This window comes from Equus quagga, chromosome 3 (genome assembly GCF_021613505.1).
Source record: "Equus quagga isolate Etosha38 chromosome 3, UCLA_HA_Equagga_1.0, whole genome shotgun sequence".
Taxonomy (NCBI): Eukaryota; Metazoa; Chordata; class Mammalia; order Perissodactyla; family Equidae; genus Equus; species Equus quagga.
This window is the reverse complement of record NC_060269.1, coordinates 35801053-35824905: the sequence shown is the minus strand read 5'-3', so window position 1 is coordinate 35824905 and position 23853 is coordinate 35801053. Positions and strand designations below refer to the sequence as shown.

Here is a 23853-nt window from a genome sequence, read left to right as displayed (position 1 = left end):
GGGATGAGGCAAGAAGTGGCTCAATAAATATACCTGTACCCAAGTGCTAAAGTGAGTTCTCATCTCAGCCAGTAGAGGTCAGATGATGGTGTATGTCACAGGTGTGTCCCAAAAGCAAACTGTCCATATTTTTTTGAAAGCAAGAAATTGTAAACATGAGCTTCTTTATAGAAATCATCTCCTACTTGCCATAATTTGAAATAATTTAATTTTTGGGTAATAAAGATCAAATTTAACTATTTAATTCTTTAAAATATAATGCACATAATTTCCCAAAAAAGCAGTAGAGAAAAATATTACTTTTGAAAGAAAATTTCTGATATTCCCTTTCTCTTGATTTGAAACCTTTTAGGGGAACACTAGGCAATTCAGAAATGGTAGCCCCTAGCAAAGGTCTAGCAGTTTTTCTCAACCTGGGCCCTAGGAGAGAATTAAGCCCTAAGGCATCCATGTACATCATAAATGAGCATCTCTCCTATACATCTAGAATGGTGCTAGCTACCATTCTAGCCTTGGCAGACGATTCTCCATGGGTCTCTCGTGTTTCCGTGCACTGTTCCGAGGCACTGGCTGCCTTTGTCCTGGACTATCTCTTCAAGGATGTTTGTAGAGCAAACAGCCTTGGGAGATAGAGAGTGTCTCTCCCTCTGGAGCAAAGAGCAAGCTTTACTGCGTCATATAAGATCTGAGTTTCCTTGTTTATTTTCCACATAGGAGTGAAATCATATGGTAAGTGTCTTTCTCATCTGACTTACTTAACATACAGAGAACAGACAGGTGGCTCCCAGAGGGGAGGGGGGTGACAGGAGGGCAAAAGGGGTAAAGGGACACATGTGTACACTAACGGACAGAAACTAGACTTTTGGTGGTGAACACAACGCGGGCTACACAGAAGTTGAAATATAATAATGTACATCTGAAATTTGTATAATGTTATAAACCAGTGTGACCTCGATTAAAAAAAAAAAAGATCTGGGTTTCCTAAGCTCTGGGTTCCTCTCTTGGAACCCCACACGCAGGTGTTACCTGGCCCACAGGGCATCACCCTGTGGGAATTGGGACTTGGAGGAATTGATACTCTGACTATTGCCAGTGCTATGACTAGGAGAGTACTTTGGCTCTGACCAGGAGGTCCCAAGTCTTCTGCCAGCATTCCTGAAACCACGGCAGGCAAATCTGGCAGCTTACAAGCAGAGTAAAATTTCAGATTTCATAGTTCTTGACATTATCATCCTTGGGAGAATTGAGAAAATACTCACTCAAGTCATTTCTTGTATTCTGTGGTTCAAAGAATCCTGGCTAAGAAAGTCTTTGGGTTAAAGATCAAAAATGATGCGTGATCGCAAAACAAAAAGCTCAATACTTGCTAGAACATAATGAAATATTGAGTGTTTTCTCCTATCGCTTCCCAAATTTAAACATTTTTTTTTAATCTACTCATTTCCTTCCTGCTGCCCCTTTAACTACAGATTTTTGATGAGTAAGACTGGCATGATCACAAACCACCAATTTTATTTAATGATGAGCTGCTAACCAATTACAAAAAAGTACTGAAGTGCCACATGTTTCCTGAAAGCCAAGTTGTGGCTTGCAAAAACAGAGGCAGAACTCAACTATTCCTGAAAAGCTCAGAAACCACATTTACCAAGAGAGAAATAAATTGTAGAGAAATACTAATATCTGTTTGCTTGCTACCTTCCCAATGTGACATACTAAACTAAAAGAAGCTTCTCCTAAAGCAGGATTCCTCTCCATTTTCAGGGCAGAAGAGCCAACATTACCACCTGCCTTGGAGGAGAAACGTTTCCTTCTCAAAGAAAAGGGATGAATGGAAACGAGAGTTTCACTAAAAACACAAAGATTTAATACTGCTAACTCAGAAACTTGTTCTTGAAAACACTTATACTGAAAGTAAACCTGGCTATTCCTAATGCCACAGAGAAGTCTCTCGCGTTTGGACAGGGTAGGGCGGGGCAGGGTGGAAGGGCCAGGGAAGATGCATTTGTGAAAGCGATGAGAGAATTCTCTTCTATGAAAAGAATCAACACTCTCGCTTTGGAAAAACAGTTCTGTATTTCAGGGAAAGATTCTCTAGCTTTTGTGATGGGGAGGAATAAAACCTCAAAAACATGAAATTATGACAGTAGCTGTGTATGTGTACACTTTACAGAGTTTATTTTTATAAAATGTAACAAATCAGCAGTATATGCTGCTTCTGATTCAAACTGTGACCCAATCTTCTCCAGTACCAGACTCTACGTGCCATGCATATTAAAAACTTTTTGGCAGCAGAAGAGCACAAACATTTCAGAAATTGGGGACGGGAGTTAGGGCCTTAACTGTTAAAATTCGACAACAGCTGCACCAGCCACCAGAAGGCTCCTGCATCTGACAAACATTTCTTGCATAGCACAGATGGGTCAGGCGTTGGGCAGTGCTGGTGATACCAGCGCCCCATTCCAGGCTCTCAGAGCACTGAGCATAATTCAAAACGCAAAGGATGGAGAACAGAGAGAATATGTATCCAGAAAAGAAATGAGGGGCTGGCCCCGTGGCCAAGTGGTTAAGTTCGCACACTCTGCTGTGGCGGCCCAGAATTTCGCTGGTTCGGATCCTGGCCGTGGACATGGCACTGCTCATCAGGCCACGTTGAGGCAGCATCCCATATGCCACAACTAGAAGGACCTGCAACTAAGATATACAACTATGTACCAGGGGGGATTTGGGGAGATAAAGCAGGGAGAAAAAAAAAAAAAAGATTGGCCACAGTTGTTAGCTCAGGTGCCAATCTTTAAAAGAAAAAAAAAAAAAAAAAGAAATGACTGCTTATTTGAAGTGGTTAAATCCCCCCAATACCAAGATATTTCACGATGGTTATATGATGTCAGAATCAAATCAGAAGTCTGCACTGGAATGAAAGAGTTTAAAACCTCATTTGCAAGGTCTCTGAGCAGAAGCTAACACATCAGTGAAATGCTCTTTCCTTCCAGTCTGGAAATGTACAGCAGAAGTCTAGAACAGCTGTCCTGGGCAAAAGTGTTTGAAAATGCTAATAAAGACAGAAGGGGATATTGTAGGTCTGTATATTACAGGAAATCTGTTCCAGTAAACGTCACAGTCATTCCTTAAGTGCCAGAGAGAGAGAATTCCATAGCTAGCACATTGTTGGTTCCAAATGAGCACACCGAGGAGAACAGCAGCGGAGGAGCAAATGCCTGTGACAAGAGAGTCGCCATAATCCATGGGGTTGGGCAAGGAGGCCTTCACTGCCCATTAGGGGGGTTCAAATGGACCCTGCTCACTCATCATTCATGGTCTGAGAACTGCTTCTCAGGCCCTGTGCCAGGCACTGGGGAGACCCAGGGAACTATGACATCTGCTCTCCATGAGCACACAGTCAAGTGAGTGGAGAATGACAAACTGATAACCATAACACAGTATGACGAGCGCCACGTAGAGAGTTGCCCAGGATACCTCAGGGGAACAGAGGAGGGAGCATCTAACTATCAAGTGGGCATCCAGGAAGGTTTTCTGGAGGAGGCGGTGGCTGCCCTGAGCTGATGCAGCCATCAGTATCATCATCACCTCTGCATACCCAGGCTCCTGCTAAGCACAACCATCCAGTCTGCACTATGCCAGACACAACTTGCATTGTTAATTTACTCATTCCCAACTACGCTACCATTCCACCTTACATACAAGAAGACTGAACCTCAGAAATGTGAAATGACTTCCTCAAGGTCACATTAGTACTAAAATTCACTTTGACAAGACTGCATAGAATTCATAACCTCAAGTCCTTCTGAGTAGCTGGAACAGAATACAAGGAGAAGAGCGGAAAGAGATATACAAGGGCCAGGACCATATGCCAAAGGCAAGGGAGGGCTCCTGGAGGATTTTAATCACATGAATATAAGTGCCTGAAGCACCGCCACTCCACGGAGAGACCTGCGTTCCAAAGCCAGCATGGGCTGTGCGCCCATTTGCCACTTCTTAACATCCCCAAGCTTGTTCCTTTTTTTGTAGATAAAAAGAAGGACATTCCTCACTAGCTAGAAGCTGTGCAAAGAGGAAGAGAATGACTTCAGAGTGCCTCTCAGAGGCTGGTAGACAGTTGGCATAATTAGCCTTGGCTGAGGGTCATCCATAACTGAGTAACAAACTCCCTGGTCTTGGATTCCTTAGCTAAAATGAAGGTAAGATTTCAATGAAATTATGGTGTGAAGGCCCCCGCAGTGACTGGTGCACGGCGAGCACTCGATCAATGAAGCCCTTATTACTTGCATTAGGTATTTCTTAGTCAGATCTTGCCTCTGATTTCTAGAGTTATATCACCTTAATGAATCATTTTCTTTACCAAAAGACAACAAATAATCTGTGTCAAAGGTAAAAAAAAAAAAAAAAAAAAACCTACAGATATTAAGTGGATGTTAGTATCTAAAAAAAAGTTGCTAAATGCAATGTGGTGGTATTCTAGATTGGATCCTGGAAGAAAAGGAAGACATGAGTGGAAAAACCAGTGAAATCCAAACAAAGTCCAGAGAGTATTGTACCAACGTGAGTTTCTTATTTTTAACAGAAGTACCATGGTTCTGGTAAGATGTAAACAGTAGGGGAGGCTGGGCGAAGGGTCTATGGGCACTCTGTACACCATCTTAGTAACTTTTCTGTGATTCTGAAACTTTTTCAAAATAAAATTGTTATTTTCAACATTAGGAGGTAAAAAGAACAACCCCAAATAAACCTTTTAATCACTGAAACACTAAAGGCCTTTTGAGATTATGATCACACACTTGAAGGCTTGGGATCCAAAAAGCATAAGGAAAACTTTTAGTTGGTTCAACAACAAGAAAAGATTCATGAGGGTTACATTAAAAAGTCACTGCAATGCCCCCTGAAAACATGGCAAGTAAGCACACTTCTTGAAACTGGGTTTTAAGAAATGTGGACTCTTCCAAAAAAATTAGTTTTGTTTATAGCTTAGATCAAGGTCAGTGAACTTTTCCTGTGAAGGGCCAGACAGCAAATACTTTAGGGTTTGCAGGCCATGTGGTCTCTCTCACAACTACTCAACTCTGCCACCACTGCAGTGCAAATGCTGTCATAGACAAAATGTAAATGACTGAGTGGCCGTGTTCCAATAAAACTTTATTTATAAAAACAAGCGGCAGTGGGCCACAGTTTGCTGATCCCCGGACTAGAGAAACCAAATGAGACTCCATTGGAAGTAGAGAGTTGGGGGAGACGAAGACAAGGATGATGGCAAACTCCTCTAGGCTTGAGAAGCCCTCCCCGTCCTCTGTCTTCACAGGCTTTGTGGCGTGGGGCTCCCATGTGTGCCAGAAGCCGACCTGCAAACGCCCAGGGCTTTCCTGCAACAGAAGCTCTCTTCACCAATTGCTCACAATCACCGCCTATGCAGGAGGCAGGCAGTCAATATATCAAGTCAGCATGTAAAAGCAATAACTTGCTCACCCTTGAGAAAAAATGTCTTTTGCATGAGAGGGAGGGGCAGGGAGAGGAGGCAGGGCACCGTAGGAAACCACTTGAGCACAGATAAAACAGAGCCTTTCGAAGTTGGACATGGCCACACAGCACACTCAGTCCTCACCCTGTGGGATGCTGAGGCTCCCAGGTGGTCTCCCTCCTTCACAAGAAAGGACACCACCATCTAGTCATCCTACATCTCACAGAGTTCGCTCCCAGGGTGATCATTTTCTTCGGTTTTGCTATAAAAGGACCGTCTTAGAATGACTTCTCCAATCAATCTTTCACTCAAAGACTGTTGCTTGAATCCCATTTATCTTCCTTCCGATGATCACTGTAGAATCAGGTAAGAGCTTGAACTTTAGCTGGCTGGCTGAACGGAAAAGGAACTGCAGCTTCATTTCAGAAAATTATGGGGCTTTAGATGTCTCAGCATTGTGGTCCTGCAGGGTAACTGACAGGAATGTTTCTACCAGCTCAATTCTTATGTGGAAAATAGCTGCCACCCAACGTGAGGGCTAAAATACATGAAACAGGGGCTGCCAAGCACAGCTCGAAAGAGGTACCATGTTACTCTGCTAAGAAAAATCCTCCTGTGACTGACCAAGCTGTTTTACAGGTTATCTGTCGTGATGGGTGAGCTATCATACCTCTCTGAAGAATTTAGAGTTGACTGAGACTCAGCGGGAACCCCATGCCTTGGTCATGTGACATCCATGGGCCCTATTCTCAGAGGCTTCCACAACGGAGGTTCTTACACAGAGAGCTAGGAAGGGCGACCCAACAAGCTGAGTCCTCCTGGAATGACTGCAGTAACCACTGGAAACAACACAACTTCAGGTCAACATCTAAGGCTTCTCCAGGGCCAGAGAGGTTACTTCCCTGAGCTATTTAGTGAGAATATTATATAACTGACGAACCAGGAAGTCGGGTCAAGTTAAATGAAGAATATCAAGTTAGGTTCTCAGAGGGAAGGAAAATCCAAGCAGGTGGCCACCTGGAGCTCTCAGGGGAGCAGTGACTGGGTTTTACTACATGTGGTACCTTGAAACCTCCCAAGAGTCCAGAGGGGCAGATGTTGTTACTCCTCTTTTATAGATAATCGTGCTAAGCCTTGGTTTGCTTAAATAATTTATATAAGGCCTCGAAGGTTTTAAGGAGCAGAATGAGGATGCAAAGCCAGGCCCATCTGACTCTGAAATCAGTGCTGTACTGTCTCAACTGCCTTACAACTTACAGAGAGCTCATGAGGCCTCTGCCTGCATGGAGCTATCAAGACACAGCTAATCAATCCATGCACAGCAAATGATAAATTACAACCAAAAAAACCCAATGAAACTAAAAACAAAAACAAAACTATAATGAGAAAACAATTTTTTCTTGAGTCTTAAGCAGTAGAAAAGCTACTATGAAATTCAGACATAAGTCTTCATTTTAGAAAGTCAACTCTTCCTCACGGGGCTTGAAAGTTCTATGAACAATTAACATCCTGGCTCGAAAATAAAACCTCCAAATTTCAGAACGTGTAGTTACAGCACAGCAGAGGAAGATGTGAATTAGGCCACACGCAAGTGCCAAGTACCAAAAACACAAGGGACGTGTATGGAAGGATGTGAGGATGCTAGGCAGTGGGGATGGCGTAACTTCCATACAAAGTTGGAGAGAAGATTCAAGCAAACGTATAGGACAAGAGTTGTACCCAAAAAAAGGAATGTGACTAGACATATATGGTCGATGGCCAAGTATCTGGGTCCTGTGATTAGCTTCCAGAGCTTTACTGAAGCTAAAGGGAGATAACTGGATATCATGTTACTCATAAAAATATTGTAGATTCTGCTCTGTGCAAAATATCACATTTCCAAGTCTCTCTGCTCTGTTGCGGGAGAGGACGCCCTCCTCAAATCTCAACCAAAGGTGTTGGACGATGGATGTGCAGCCACCAGATTCAAGTGTTTATTCCTCAGAGATAATTATAAACCACAGCCACATGACTTAGAGGAGGGTTAGTGCTCCTTCTTCAAAACAAGGGCAGTGAGCAGCTGACAGCCATGGTCATCTCACTGGGTCTCAGAATCGGGAAACACCTACAATTTAAACAAGGTTCCCATATGCAACCAGACAATTTCAATCCCTACAGTAAAACAAGTCTACGGGACCCAGACATCACTGGGGCAGACAGATCAGGGTCAAACTCCACCTCTGTCCCTTATTAGTCATGTGGCTTGGGGCAATTTTCTTACTCTCTTTGTGCCTCGGTTTGCCTATCTTTAAAAATGAAGATAATATCTACTCCACCAGCTTGATGTGAGAATTAAAATGAAATATCATTTATAAAGCAGCTAAAAAAAGTCTGGTTGCCTCCCATAACTAATGCTCCTTGGTTTCTGATTCTGCGAAATGTAAGAGGGTAACTGTCTAATTAAGCCTTCTCTGCAGCCCCCAACCACGAGCCACTGCTGAAGCAAAACTTTCTGCTCCCTGTCAGTCCCCAGTCTCCCAACAGAAGGTCCAGAAAGGAACTAACCTCTGAGTAGAATTTAAAAGGCTGTTGTGGGGTCATAGCAAGGTGACATGCTCTTCCTGCTCATTTGAACCTGATCCTCCTTACACTTGAGGTTTCTTAGACCTCAATCTTTCTGAACACCCAGGGACTTTGCTGCTCACTTAGGTATGGGAAAGGGGACTGGCTTCCCACGCACTCTTCAGAGTACCCAGCACCAGAGAGCACATCCTTCCACATGAAACCACTGGCTCTACTAGAAATCTTGGTCAATGTAACCCACCACATTCTGTCACCAGGGCCAACCTACAGGGAAGCAGAGAAAAGGTACATACCTTATCAGGATATGACTTCCCCACTAGCCAATATAGCTGCTGGAAATCCCTGTGATGGGCAGTTCATTCCTTTGGGTTAAGTATCACTCTCTCCTGATCTATTTTTAAATTTATATAGCTTTCTTTCCCTTGTTACAAAAGCAGTATGTGATCATTTTAGTCAAGTTAACAAAAAAGCAGATATGCAAAAAAAAAAAAGAGAGAGAGAGAGAGAGAACTTTTAAAAGATAAATTACCTATTTTCTTTTGAAACAATAATCATAATGAAAGAGGTAAAAATATAAACGCCAACTTCTAGGGTGAACTGACTGCCTGTGGTCCACCAGCGGTTGGGAGCAGTAAGATCAAGCAGTGAAGGGAGTGAGGAAGCCCTCCCAGAAGGGGTGGAGGAGAGGGGAAAAGAAAAGAAAAAGACAGGAAGGGAGGAGGTGAAGACAAAGTCTGCCTATGACCGCCACCTTATAATTTCTGGGTGTGTGCCAAATTTCACAGAAATCTGTTAAAAACTGTTTAAGATGATTATTTTTCTAAACTTCAGACAAATCCCTCATGGTTTGTTGTGGTATACTAAGCCACAAGTCAAATTTAAGGGGCGCTTTGATATCAAAATTCATCAACTTCCTGAAAAGCAATCACAGAACCAACAGTCAGGTAATTTAAAATGCCAAGTAGTTGTCAATGGGAAATCTCTATTTGTTTGCCCAATTTAAAGGAAGCGAGTTATTTTATTGACAAGAATAAATACGGTCACCAGTAAGTGCACACAAAGACACAAAGTCTAGGGATGACACGCACAAGGCTGTAAATGCAGTGGGGGGGGTCTACTGTCTAATGATTTTAAGCAGCTAGCATCAAGTCTGGGTAGACAGCACCTGGGATAGACGCATCAGGAATGTCATAACATTCAGGATAAACTAAGCCAAGCCTCTCATCAGGTAGGAGGGAAGGGTCTACCACTCTCCTGGTCTGCCAGAGCACAGAGTGAGTTGCATCTTGGAGTACCAGCATTCCCAGCTACAAAGAGCTATTCTAAGAAGCTGCCATCTTGAATGTGGGAATGTGCTGGCAGGAAAGGAGGTGTTCCTTTTCATTTGAAATCTGTAGAGGCAGCAGATAGCAATGCCTGGTATTTCTTAAAAGAGATTTTCTTTTGTGGCAGGGAATCTAAGAGGATTACTTGTCAAGAAACTGCTCCATCATTTACAATTGAAGAAAACCTGTTTAGAGAAAAGTACTTTATCGGAAAAAAAATGACTTTGGAATATTTGAAATACCTTGACCTATGATGTAATGTCCTCCAAGGAGACTGAGCTAGCAATTCTTCACTGGCAATAAAGTCACCCATCACCTTACTGAGTGTACAGGTAAGTAATAGCTCCAGATTGATTGACTGCAATGAATAATACCCACAAGTCATAAACATCAGCAGAAACCCGAGAAATCCAATTCTGCTGTATTGTTTTCGACCTGTCAGAGACTACAGCTGTATTTACACACTGCCTAGATCAGAATCTCGGCTGCTGTAGGTTTTCCTCTGTAAATTTGCTTTCAGGGGCTAGGGTCACGGCATTTTTGTAAAACAGACCTACTGTGGTACTATGGGTTCCACACACATTTGGATTCCATTTTTTAGGACCTGAGATACAGCAAGTGTAAATTTTGGAATGGAGAGTCACCACCCTGGATTAAAACCAAGTGGCCCAGACAGTGCCTCTGTTTTAAAGCCCTGAGTAGAATTTTAATGACCCCACAGCAACTTTGGTTTTATTAAAAAAGAATCTTTATCAGCATTTACTCAGATCCTACTATATTCAATACTGTACAGCTGGTATGCAGAGATGATAGATTAAAAAAAAAAAACAAAAAAACATAATACACACAATGAAGACTAAATTTACAAATGCTAAGAAAACAAAGAAAAATGCTATAAACAGAAAACAGTGAGATTAATTCTGTGAAATTCCTGGAGGAAGAGGTTTTAAAGTTTAGAAGGAAGAAAGATCGGAAACCAAACACAGTTGCCTAAGAGACTTCCAACGATATACGGAAAGAAATGAGATTTCCATGGGGCCAGGCTGATGGCTCATCAAGCCATGCTGTGGCAGCATCCCACATAAAAGGACTTACAACTAGGATGTACAACTATGTACTGGAGCTTCGGGGAGAAAAAAAAAAAAGAGGAAGACTGGCAACAAATGTTAGGTCAGGGCCAATCTTCCTTACCAAAAAAAGCATACCTTTAAAAAAAAAAAAAAGAGGAATGAAATTTCCAAAAGAAAAGTATTTTTATAAATACATATTAAAATTGGAAATAAAATATTTATTAATAACTATGTTAATATCACTAAAAAGTTCAAAGAGTATAACACCCAATTCCTATCATTGAGAATTTTATAATCTGTCTTGGAGGAAAGGAAAGATTAGATAGTGTTATGGACTGAATGTTTGTGTTCCCCCAAAACTGAGATGTTGAAACCCTACCCCTTTCCATGTGACTGTATTAGGAAGTGTGGCCTTTGGGAGGTAATTAGGATTCGATGGGGTCCTGAGAGGGGAATCCTCATGAATGGGATTATAAAAGTCCTTATAAGAGTCATGAAGTCTGGAGTCTGCAAACTGGAAACGGGCTCTGCCCAGAGCCATGCTGACACTCTGATCTTGGAAATCCAGCCTCTAGAACTGTGAGAAATAAATTTCTGGTGTTTATAAGCCAGTCAATCAAAGTATTTTTGTTATAGCAGCCCAAACTGACTGAGAGAGAGAGCTAGGCAGGCAGATGGAGATACTAATATAGATGCATAGATACACATCCACATATACCACTGAAATATCAAATAACACAAAAGGTAAATACTAACTAATACGAGAAGGCAATATTTTCTTAATGGCAAGTATCGGCTATAAACAGAGAAAGACATTATTTAGAATCTTCCTGTAGACGAGGGCACTAGAGAGAGTTTCCTGAAGGTGAAAACTCAATTAGACCCTGCAGACAGGTCAGATCATCTTGAGCAAAAAAGGGGGGGAGATATTTCAGGCAGAGGGAATCCAAGTATGGGAGAGGCACACAAGGGCTACTTGGAGACAGCAAACACATCATCCCAGAAGAGTTAAAAAAAGAAAAAAAGGAGAAAGAGATATCATTTATCCTACCTATACTCCTCATAGAAGCTGTTTACAATCAACACACGCCTAGAACTGCGGGGGGTGGAGGGTGGGGGTAGCTGTCTATATAAGGGTTTGCAAATCATCACCTGGAATCATGTTAGAAATGTCCATTTTTAGGCTCCCTCTCAAAAGTTACTCTGGGGTGGGGCCCAGCAATGTAGGCTTAACTAGCCCTCCAAGTGACCATGGTGTGGGCTCAAGTTTGAGAAGCACTCCTAATGATAAATCCGGACTGAAATATGCTTACAAGCAAATCCTCTAAAAGATACCCAAGAAACATTTTATACAGTTAAGAGAAATACAGATGTATTTTATCCAACACACAGAAAAAAGTCAAGTTCTTAAAGTAGGAGAAAGTCGACATTATAACAAAAACCTCCTTGCTAAACTTGCTTCAACTACTTATTTTCCCCCTCTCCTTTTCTGGCCTCTCAACGTTGGAGTGCTTTCCACGACATTTTAAAATTTGTATGAATAGGAAGCTGGGGAATTCACTCCTCATTTGATTTATGACCAAGAATATCAAGCTCTTCATGTTTCCAGCATAGACGTGCTGTGAATTGAGCATTGGCTATATCGTGGCTCATAATGTCACCACTATGGAAGAAGGATGACTGAGTAAACTGTTCTCCACTGACTGCGACATACGCTCACTGAAAGAAATTAGAGATCTGGTTTTTGCTTTAAAACACACACACACACACACACACACACACACAGAGGCCAAATTCCACCCCAAGAGCGCCCAGCATTACAGATTCTAAGAACCTATGTAACCACTGTCCTTGTTGCTTGGAGGACTAAAGTGAAAAGAATACTTTTATTCTGGAAAAAGAATAGTAAAAATGACAAGCATGTTTGAGTAATATGTAATATAAATCCATAATACACAGTCTTCAGCATATAAATATACATATATGACAACCTTGGGTGAAAAATCTCATCTGGAGAATGTGTTTCTATACTTTGTTTAACTTTGATTTTTGATTAGATTTTCAAAGTCTTCAGGTCACCCCCAAATTTTAGCATACCAAATTTCTCCCAGCCTCTTTCAATACTTAATAAGTTCATAATGATTTCATGTGAATCCAGCAGTAACTATAAAAAGCCAAGTAATGTGAGGAACACTTTCCAAGTCCATTTAAAGTCCCAAGAATGCCCAGCTAGGGTCGGATGACATCATTATCTGTGATTTATTTTAAGCAACTTTGACTTAAAAGATTTTTTTTTCTTTAACTTTAAAGACAGGATACCCAAATACTCTCAGGCTGATTTATAAATGTATTTTTGGATGTAATTTGATTGACTAATCAAGTAATGCCAAGTAATGATTACTAGACTTCTTGTTTTTCTTCTCTGAGCATTTGTTTGAAATGTGACGCTCTTTTGATGTCCCACACACCACCAAACTGCATTTACCCCAGAGCCTCAATCAGCACAGAAAGACAAAGCCTCATGTGGTCAAGCCAGGTCCATGGTATTTTGTTTGTATTGGTATTATCTGTCCTAACATACCTGAGCTGAGTGACACATACCTGGCAACAAAACTAAACTGAGAAGATGAAATCAGATATTTCATCCATCAATTGTCAATTATGCAGAGTGCTAGGGAGTAAATAGAGCAGAACACTAGCATAAAGCTCTCAAAGATTCATATAAGTAAAATATGATTCTACAGAGAGTTTCAAGAGTCTACTGATCACAATGCATGCATTTTCACATCTCTAAAAGTTTGCATAACTAGTAAGAAAACATCCTGAGTAGGACAATAACAAATTTCCTTTTGTGCAACCCAAAACTTCCACAGAACTAAACTTAAAAGAGACATGAAATAGCACCCCATCCAGCCCTTCCATCCTACGAACACAGAGACACTATTCAAGAAAGGCCTTTTTTATGGACCCTTCTCCCTTTGGCAGCCCCACTAATTATAGAGAACAAAGGTCCTTAGATCTAATGGCTTCAGTACCTACTGGCCACATAAACTTCAAAATGAAGGTCACGGCCCTCCTTCCATCAGCACCAAACAGAAGCACAACTACTTACCCAGTGGATGTCCAGTCCCCAAAGCTGCCCCCATCTGCGAGAAGGTGGTTTTTGTCTGGTCCAGGAGGCCCGGGGACAGTTGCAGTCGTGGGAGATGGGGAGGAGAGTGAGTCAAGACTGCTGGGGGGGGTGTCCTCCTTAGGAGGGTTAGGACTGTCACCTAGAGAGGGGAAAAAAAGCATCAACTTCCAAACAAATACTTAGAGGAGAATAACGAACTCTACTAATAATTATACGGCATCACTCGATCAGTCAATCCAATTATATCCAAAATTACATTTACAATTCAACCTGAGAGTATTTGGGTGTCCTATGATTAAAGTTTTTATTTTATTTTCAACCAAAGATGCTTAAAATAAATCATAGATAATACACACTAAGGAGTGTTTACCCCACAAGAAAATAGAACAATCAAAATCAGATCAAATGGAAGATGAAAGCTTTAATGGTGGCCACAAAGACTTCCTAATCTAGGAGGAACACAGTTATAAATCAATGATAACCTCAAGAACAATTCAGAGCAGTGCACCAGCCCCAAAGGTTCCAACCTCTCACTTTCTAGTCACCTGATGGTTCTTTAAGCCATTGTCAATCACCACTTAGTGCATAATAAATTAAACAACTCCAAAGGGACCTTATCTTCTGAGCTGGTGTCTTGGATTACAATTTAATAGCCAAACTTATTAAAATCTCGGACACAGAGAAACTTCCATTTCCCTGTGATCATTAGAGAGGATGTTGGGGAGGGAGGGAGGGAGATATGATGTGGTAAGAGATAAATGTGGGCAGGCCGTCTCTCTGGTCTAAGTCTCCCTGGAAAGCCCTACTCTGTCCCCATTCACAAATGTACAGGCTAGAATATACAAGAATCAGGCCCTTGCAGTGACTGCAGGGGATGATTTTAAACCAAAACTAAAAGCATTTCTTCTTTTTTTTGAAGAAGAAGAAGATTAGCCCTGAGCTAACTGCTGCCAATCCTCCTCTTTTTGCTGAGGAAGACTGGCCCTGAGCTAACATCCGTGCCCATCTTCCTCTACTTTATATGTGGGACGCCTACCACAGCATGGCCTGCCAAGCGGTGCCATGCCCGCATCCGGGATCGGAATCGGCAAACCCTGGGCCGCCGAAGTGGAACGTGAGCACTTAACCTCTGCACCACCGGGCTGGCCCCTAAAAGCATTTTTTACATGGGTTGCATGATTTATTCACTCACAGAGAACCATTCTATGAAATATGTTTGGTATCATTTGTACACACTATGGGCTTGGGTGGAAAACACAGAAGATGGAAAGGAGCGCTCATCAGAGCAGTTGTTCCCCACAACTGGTCTTCTTGCCCTCACAGTGCTCCCGGAAACCATAAATGCACCTGAACAGCACCCTTCAGAGCCTGGACGCCTCACCAAACCCATGGTCCCCATTAATATCAGCTGCTCTGGGATGCCTTGCAGAGGCAGCACATTCTATTAAGATGACACTGACTTGGCCTTGATTTGATAAGTGATGAGCCATAATAGCTGGTCAACAAACTGCCTTGGAAGCAGATGATACACAACGTAGAGGTCCATACCTCCAGCCACAAACAGCTTTTAGCCGATTAAACAATTTTTCCTCAGTCCTAGGTCGTAGAAATAGAGTATGCCTGAATGGCAGGAACAGCAAGGAACTCGCTCTCAGAAAACCATCTTAGATGGATTTCAACTCTACTAATAATGAAGCACAAGAGAATTTCTGGGCTCTGATTAAGCTAGATCCCAAGATACTAATCTTGAAAATTGATTGTATGAGAAAATTCTTATTTAACGCTGACCCAGCTTACAACTAAGGCTAAGAGAGAGAATCTTAGAAATGGAGATCTAGAAAAGCTGAATTCAGGGAAGTAGGAGTTACAGATGGTGGTGATGGCTGGAAGAAGGAATTCCGTGGGGGGCAGCTGGGGAAAGATATCTGGATGATCCTGTGCAGAAGATTCTGGTAAGGAGGAATTTTCTGAGTTTTTTTCTTTCATAATGCGTTGTTGGGGAGGGAGGGAGAAATGATGCGGTAAGAGACAAACACGGGCAGGCCTTCTCCCTGGTCTGTCTCCCTGTAAAGCCTTGCCCTGTCCCCATTCACAAACATACAGTCTAGAATACGGTATGATTCTGCTTTCAGCAGAGTCACTTTTCCTACAGCCCTTCACCACAAAAATGTTTAGCTAATTGGAATAATTCAGCCCCAAACAGAAGGGCCAATTTTCAGGCAAATGAACCAAAACCCACTGATAGACCACTCTGATTTCCTTTTGATTTATTTTCGTTCTGGGACACAGTCCACTGCAAAACAAAGGCTACTTCTTCCCCAGTGCCTGGATAGCTCAAGTCCATTCTGTCTCTTCTGCCTGAGAACAAGGGGCTGGAGCTCCAGCTTTCCCAGGCTCCTCCTTGTTCGCTCCGTCATCATGAGCAATGACTCCCTTCAAAATTAAGCGAGTCTCAAACACAACCCTAGCAGAGAATCTAAAGTCACCTCCTGAACATTTACCTGCATGAGAGCTGCCAATTCAGGACTTGGCCAGAAGTAGCAAAATATGAACAGCTCTGAAGCAGAACAGGATAACCTCCATAGTGCGTCAGATGCAAGCAGCTTCCTGGCTTCAGGAGCCTGGATCCTGGGCCTCTGCTCTCTGGGCCTCACTTCCTGTCGCCAGGATAGGGCATGACAGAGCAAAAGCAGCAAATGAGAGTCTGGGACCAGCTATTCCCTGACTCACTCCTACAAGGAGAAACCTATCAATGAGAAGCAACCTTGGGGAAGCGGAGTGCAAGGGTCTCATGTTACTTTCAAAAGATGCCTGACATGTTTTTACATCAGATATACTAGCTCATCAACACTGCCTCAAATCCTTTTCCCAAGCAGACTGACACAGCACAGATTATCATTCAACGTATTACATCACATTCTATTCAGAGAATTTCTCTCTTCCTGCCAAACAGTAGCAACCTGAACCCTCAAGTGAAAAGAATATTGGTAGAAGGGAATAATATGTTTACACAAACTGATCAAACGAAGAGACACCTCACCCTACTTTCCATGTGCACAAAATTCCTTTCTCCCTCACTGTTCAGGAATGAGCTTAACTACATGAGAATCACTGAATTCAAGGAAACGCTAATATCAGGCACATAAACATTAAATATTTATAACCATTTCTGAAACTTTAGTTCACCAAAATCAAGTTACTACTTTTTAACTACTAGGAAAATAGTAAAACTTTTTTAAAAAAATTCTATATTCAATGATCTATGGAGTAAAGATTTTAGATCCTATGAAACTAATTTGTACTTGAGAATTAAAGTCAGATACTCTCATCGTTTTTCACCTTTCACTTCTTTTGAGTGTCACATGACTTCATGCCTTGGGTGTTACCTTTTAACGGGCATCTACAGACAGACAAATCACCTGTGAGGAACACGGTTGTTCCGGTAAGTGAACAAAAACGGTGCTGAAGGATTTTCACTATGAACAGATTCCAAGATAAGAAACACACTAGAAATAGAACTACCACCATCTGGAAGAGAAAATGCCTTCCTCACAACATCCAGCTTAATTCCTACCTTCTCCGCAAAGCACTTCCAACCACCTTGTCTGCCTCTCCACTCCTTCTCACAATTATAAGCAGTAATCAACTTAGCGTTTCACTGTCATCTAATGATTTCATGACCTGGTTTTAGTCCCCATCTCCATTATGCATTTTTTGAGGATGGAGTCTGTCTCAGTCTTGGTAATCCTTAGAGAATACAATGCAGTGCCAGGCAAACCAGGAGTCTTCAGGAAATACAGACTGGACTCACTGCCACATGAACTATCATGAATATGGAAAGCCAATGCCTCCAGGAGTGAGAAGGGGAAAAAATCTACAAACTTGAAAGTATTGCTACAAAATCTGCACACAGCTTCTGATTACCATCCTCTCCCTTTTCAAGCCATCTCTCACCCTCTTTATTCAATCAACAAGCATTTACTGAGCTTCTACTTATGCACAAGTCACATCACGGACACGGAGTTATAAAAGTGAAGAGTCTATCCCTAACCTAAAGGTGTTCATAGTACAGTGCCAAAGACAGTCAGTAAAGACAAACACAGCAGAAGGTGGTATAAGGTACACTATGATTCTATCACAGAGCCTTGAGAGTCAGAGAAGGGAGTTTCCAAAGCTGCCCATGGTGGGGGTGAAAGACATGGGAGTCAGGAAACAGGAACAGGAAGAAACTATTGCCAGACTTTCAAGGAAAGAAGCCCTAATAGAGAAAGTATCAAGATTGAAAGCATAGAAACAAGAGAGAAAGTGGCAGTTTTCAGAGGCACAGGGAGTTGGATTTGGCCGGACAGTAGGGTCGAAAGCAGAAAGCAGGTGTATAAAGTAGGATGAAGAGTTTTGACTACAACACTAAAGTATCTGAATTTGTGCTATAGGCATTGGGAAGTTAGTACATGGATTAAGCAGGGAAGTGATATGATCCAGAGAATGGATTCAAGAGATATTCCAGTATTACAGTCATTAAAACTCTGTGAATAAAAGCAAATGATGAGAAAGGAAACCATCAACAAAACGAAAAGATAACCTAACAATTGGGAGAAGATATTTGCAAACCATACATCAGATAAGGGGCTAATATCCAAAATATACAAAGAACTCATACGTCTCAACAAAAAAAAACCAACAACCCAATTAAAAACTGGGCAAAAGACCTGAACAGAGATTTTTCCAAAGAAACTATATGGATGGCCAACAGGCACATGAAAAGATGTCCAACATCATTAACTATCAGGGAAATGCAGATCAAAACTACAATGAGGTATCATCTTACTCTGGTCAGAATGCCTATAAGTAACAAGACAGGAAACAACAAGTGTTGGAGAGGATGTGGAGAGAAATGAACCCTCATACACTGCTGGTCTGAGTGCAAACTGGTGCAGCCACTATGGAAAACAGTATGGAGTCTCCTCAGAAAATTAAGAATAGATCTACCATATGATCCAGCTATCCCACTGCTGGGTATCTATCCAAAGAACTTGAAAACGCAAATCCCTAAAGATACATGCACCCCTAAGTTCATCGCAGCCTTATTCACAATAGCCAAGACTTGGAAGCAACCTAGCTGCCCTTCAGGGGACGAATGGATAAAGAAGATGTGGTATATATACACAAGTGAATACTACTCAGCCATAAGAAATGATGAAATCCGGCCATTTGTGACAGCATTGATGGACCTTGAGGGTATTATGCGAAGTGAAATAAGTCAGAGGGAGAAAGTCAAATACCGTATGATCTCACTCATAAGTAGAAGATAAAAACAAAGACAAACACACACATAGCAACGGAGACTGGATTGGTGGTTACCACAGGGGAAGGGGAATGGAAGAGGGCGAAAGGGGTGATTAGGCTCACATGTGTGGTGATGGATTGTGATTAGTCTTTGGGTGGTGAACATGATGTAATCTACACAGAATTCGAAATATAATGATGTACACCTGAAAGTTATACAATGTTAATAATGAAATGTTACTGCAATAAAAAAAAAGTGGAGGAAAAAAAAGTAAACAATGAGAGAGAAATCTAAGATGACCCTCAAGTTCTCGGCTTAGGTAACTGGGTGAATGGTAGATTTATGCATTGGAATAAGGAATAACAAAAAAGGAGCAAACTGGGTGTGAGAGATAATAAAACCAGTTGTAGACATCTTGGGCGTGAGGTGTCAATAAAAACTCCAGGTGAAAATATCCAGAGGAGAGATGGTTATACAATCCCAGAGCTCAGGAGAGAGGTCTAGGACAATTTACTTTATTTGAGAGTCATGTAGGTAGAACTGAAGTCACGGCATTGGATGGAGAGAACAAAGGAGAAAATGTAGAAATGTAAGAGAACCTTGGAGGAACTTCAGATGTAAGCAGCAGGCTTCTCCTTAAGCAATATTGGTGGTGATGGTGGTGGTGATTGTTGCCGTTATTATTCTGCTAAATACAGAGAAGTGTTATTTTGCAAATATTTAAAATTCCCTCCATTGACATAAATTCTCAAAAAACTGGGCAAAAAGGGTCGGCCCCGTGGCTGAGTGGTTAAGTTCCCACGCTCCACTTCGGTGGCTCAGGGTTTCACCAGTTCGGATCCTGGGCGCAGACATGGCACGGCTCACCAGGCCATGCTGAGGCAGCATCCCACATGCCACAACTGGAAGGACCCAGAACTAAAAATATACAACTATGTACCAGGGGACTTGGGGGAGAAAAAGGAAAAATAAAATCTTTAAAAATAAAAAAAACACTGGGCAAAAAGTTTCATGACAGCTTCTGGATTTCACTATTTAGCCTGATTTCTTTATGACCTTGAGTACATGAACAAGTGTTTTATTTTCACGATAGACTAAATTAGAGCAAGAAGAGGGAACAAGAACTTGATAAGTCTACCATATCTAACAATTCAGAGAATGCTTATCTCCTTAATTTCAATACACTGATAAGCTTTTACTGCAGTAAGTTGAACTTTCTTGTTCTGATGATAAGCTATTCTCTCCATTCATCTTATGGTCATTTTACTTAAATAGAACTGCTTTCACCTTGTTGCAGGGAACAAGGCTTTGAGTTTTCCCTCCCATTTCATTCATTTCTTCTTTGTCTTCCCCTCAGATAGATTTCCTAACAGTTAAGAAGTCAGAGGTAGTTGTCTTTGTTTCTTTCTTTTCTTTTTTTTTTTTTTTTTAAAGATTGGCACCTAGGCTAACTGTTGCCAATCTTTTTTATTCTTTCTGCTTTATTTCCCAACCCCCGCCCGGTACATAGTTGTATATCTTAGTTGCAGGTCCTTCTAGTTGTGGGATGTGGGACGCCGCCTCAACGTGGCCTGACGAGCGGTGCCATGTCTGCGCCCAGGATCCGAACCCTGGGCCACCGCAGCGGAGCATGTGAACTTAACCACTCGGCCACAGAGGTAGTTCTCTTTGAATCCTTTACCTGCTGTCTTCCATTTAGTCTAAAATGTTTGGGTATGGTATGAAACCACAGAAATTTTGTTATTCCTCAGAAATGGATTGTCTCTAAAGCAGCAAGAAAATTCTATGTTACCCTCTCTTAAATATCCTGGCTTACATATTAGCAGAAGTGAGAAAGAAAAGGAAAACGGGACAGAAAAGAGAAAGCAAAAAAAAGAAAGGATCTAATTTATTAGTTGAACTTAATTCTAGCAAACTTCACAGTTATGCGTTTGGTTAACTGGAAGACAAATGCAGACTGCTACTGTGGTTGCATTGGCGAGCAAATACACTTGTCAGGTCAGAACAATCTTAGATGCTTCTAAATATCAAACAGTTCAATTTACCAAGAACAGACTAACTGCACTTCTAACAACATAGAATATTTTCACAATAAAGGCCAGTCAGGAAATTTCCAGTCAAGATGGCAATGAAATTTTAAGTGGAGACCCACCTCTCCTCCTATATATGCCCAACAACAACTTAAAAAAACATGTAAAATAACATTTTAAAAGTAAATTAAAAGATATTACTGCACTCAAAAACTTGTTACACATCTCTGTGAAACAGAAACAGACAGGAGACATTCAGACTCAGAAGTCAGTGGGAGCACAAACCAAATGGGCCCACTGGTTCCGGGATCTATCGAAAGCAGCAGAACCAGCCAGACGTTTAAACCCTGTGATGTCCTTAGGTCAAAACACCTCCAGTACACCAGGCATGGGGCAGGGGGCTCGAACCAGGCTTTGCATGTAGAACTAGGGGTTGAGAGATGCTCTCCACACTAAATGAAAGCCAAAAATCTATGAGAAAGGTCCCCACTTGCCTGGGGAAGTGGATTTGACATGCTTACCCTTCCATGCCCAGGATGAGAGTTATGTGCACAAAGAAGAAGACCCAGTTCTGAACCAAAGTACCTAGGTGAACCTGGTCGGGGCAAGAACCAGAGTGGGAGCAGAAAAAAGAAAGAAGGAAGAGAAGGCGGCGCCAACTCATCATAACCATGCGCACACACACAAATTCCTCCTTCACAACGGACTGGTAAACTATAGTGTCTAAGAACACAAAGAAAACTAAGACCGCAAACTCAAATTAGAAAATTCAGAGATGTAGAGATTTGTAATATATAGAAAAGAAGTGAAACTGCCAACACCCAGGTCTCAGAGGAAGAAATAAATTGAGAGGAAGAAATATTTAAAGAAATAATGACCAATTCCTCAAAATTAAAGGAACTTCAATGACCTCAAGCCAAAGGAGTCAGAGTGTCAAACAGGGATATAAAGAAAATACTGCATGTAAGGTAACATTATTGCAAAATATAAGAATATAAAATACAAAGAAAAAAGACAAAAAGCATCTGATAGAGCAAATCATATAAGAAAAAGAACCAGGTTGACATCAGAGTTCTCAACAGCAATAGTGAATATACAAGATCAAAGTAATATGTTTAAAGTATTAAAGGATTTTGAGCACAGAACTATATATTCAAACTGCCAAACTGCCATTCAAATGTGAGGCCACAATAAACATATTATTAGAAATAAAAATACCCACCATTTGTCACACAAAGAACCATACTAACACTCAAATTTTTCAAGTATTTGAATAAAAGAAGTACTATGATATGTTTAATGCACTCAATAATGTCTACTGTTGTCTTCTAAAAACTAGGACAAAAGGGCAAAACATAACCAAAATGATTAAGAACCAAAATTATGCAAAATATCAACATGGTGGGGTGGGTAGCCCAGCAGGAGATGAGAGTCTGTTAAATCATTTGTCTTATGGGGGGTGACAGAAACACAGACAATTAAGTTTAAGAAATCAGTAGATAAATGAGATTATACATCTCAAGGGCAATGACCTTAGAAAGAAAAACAGAATATCTATCATTGGAAACAGGAGAATATTTGCTTTTTTGAAGAGAAAGCAGGAAAGAAGAATCAAAATTCACTAAATAAAAAATTATAAAATGACAGAAATCCTAACATAATAGTAATTACAATATATATATAAATGAATTAAACTCACCAATTAAAAGACAGTGACTCTCTGAATGTATTTTTTAAATCCAACATTATGTTGACTATAAGAAACATGCTTAAAACAAAAGACAAGGTTGAAAATAAAAAAAAAAAGAAGATATACTAGGCAAATAACAAAAAGAAAAATAATGATTTTAATAAACTACATAAGAGACACCAAGTCATTTTACACTGACAAAGGGACAAGACGATTGAACAAGAAGATAAGCACCTAATGACAGAGCCTCAAGCAAAAACTAAAACTGTAAAGAAAGGGGCCAGCCCCGGGGCTGAGTGGTTAAGTTCACGCGCTCCGCGTTGGCAGCCCAGGGTTTTGCAGGTTTGGATCCTGGGCGCAGACCTAGCACCGCTCATCAAGCCATGCTGAGGCGGTGTCCCACATAGCACAACCAGGAGGACCTACAACTAGAATATACAACTATGTACTTGGAGGCTTTGGGGAGAAGACGAACGGGGGGGGGGGGAGGGGGTTGGGTGGAGGAGGCAGGAAGAAGATTGGCAACAGATGTTAGCTCAGGTGCCAATCTTAAAAAGAAAGAAAGAAAGAAAACTGTACGGAAAAACTGAAAAATCAACAACTGCAATTGGTGTTTTTCCACACTTCTCTCAGATACTGCTGTCATGTAGGCTAATAATAATAGAGATATCTGCAATCAATAATACAAAGCTGATCTGTTTTACAGACAGACACACACACACACATAACATCTTGCAATAAACAGAGGATACATATTCTTTAAGAATACATAGAATATTTTTGAAGGAAGACTAAAGTCTTAACAAATTCCAAAGGACAAATACTATACATACTTTCTTCTCAGACCAAAACTGCGAACTATTTAGAACTTCATAAACAAAAGACTAGATTTCCATATGCTAGTAAACTAAATATGGTTAAATGAAAATCATAATGGAAATTAAGATTTAGAATTCAATGATGATAAAAATATTTAATATCAAAATTTGTGAAACATGGAAAATAATATCAAAGAGAACTTTATAGGTCTAAAATATTTATTAGGAAACGAAGAAGGTTCAGAATATTTTATGCCATATTTAAACAATTTTCCTAAATACTGATAGTCAAAGGAGAGTCATCGTGACTGTTTAAATATTCAGATTAAATTCAGAGTGAGCTCTCAATAAAACTATCATTTACTGAAATATATTTGATGCCTTTTTTAAATTTTAGTGTACTCACTTGACAGGGATTAATTATATAATTGATAAACACAGGCTATCCTGTAAAGTCAAAAGCTAATATTC

At 40.9% G+C, this 23853-nt stretch overlaps 1 protein-coding gene across 2 annotated transcripts in view; it reads right to left on the bottom strand.

Moving 5' to 3' along the window:
- The window catches only part of ARHGAP10 (Rho GTPase activating protein 10), a 290156-nt gene that overhangs the window by 14156 nt on the left and 252147 nt on the right, over nt 1–23853 (bottom strand). For both annotated transcript variants that reach the window (XM_046657071.1, XM_046657070.1), the window contains exon 20: nt 13537–13696. In XM_046657071.1, the coding sequence (XP_046513027.1) occupies nt 13537–13696 (160 nt within the window). The remainder of the gene's footprint in view (nt 1–13536; nt 13697–23853) is intronic.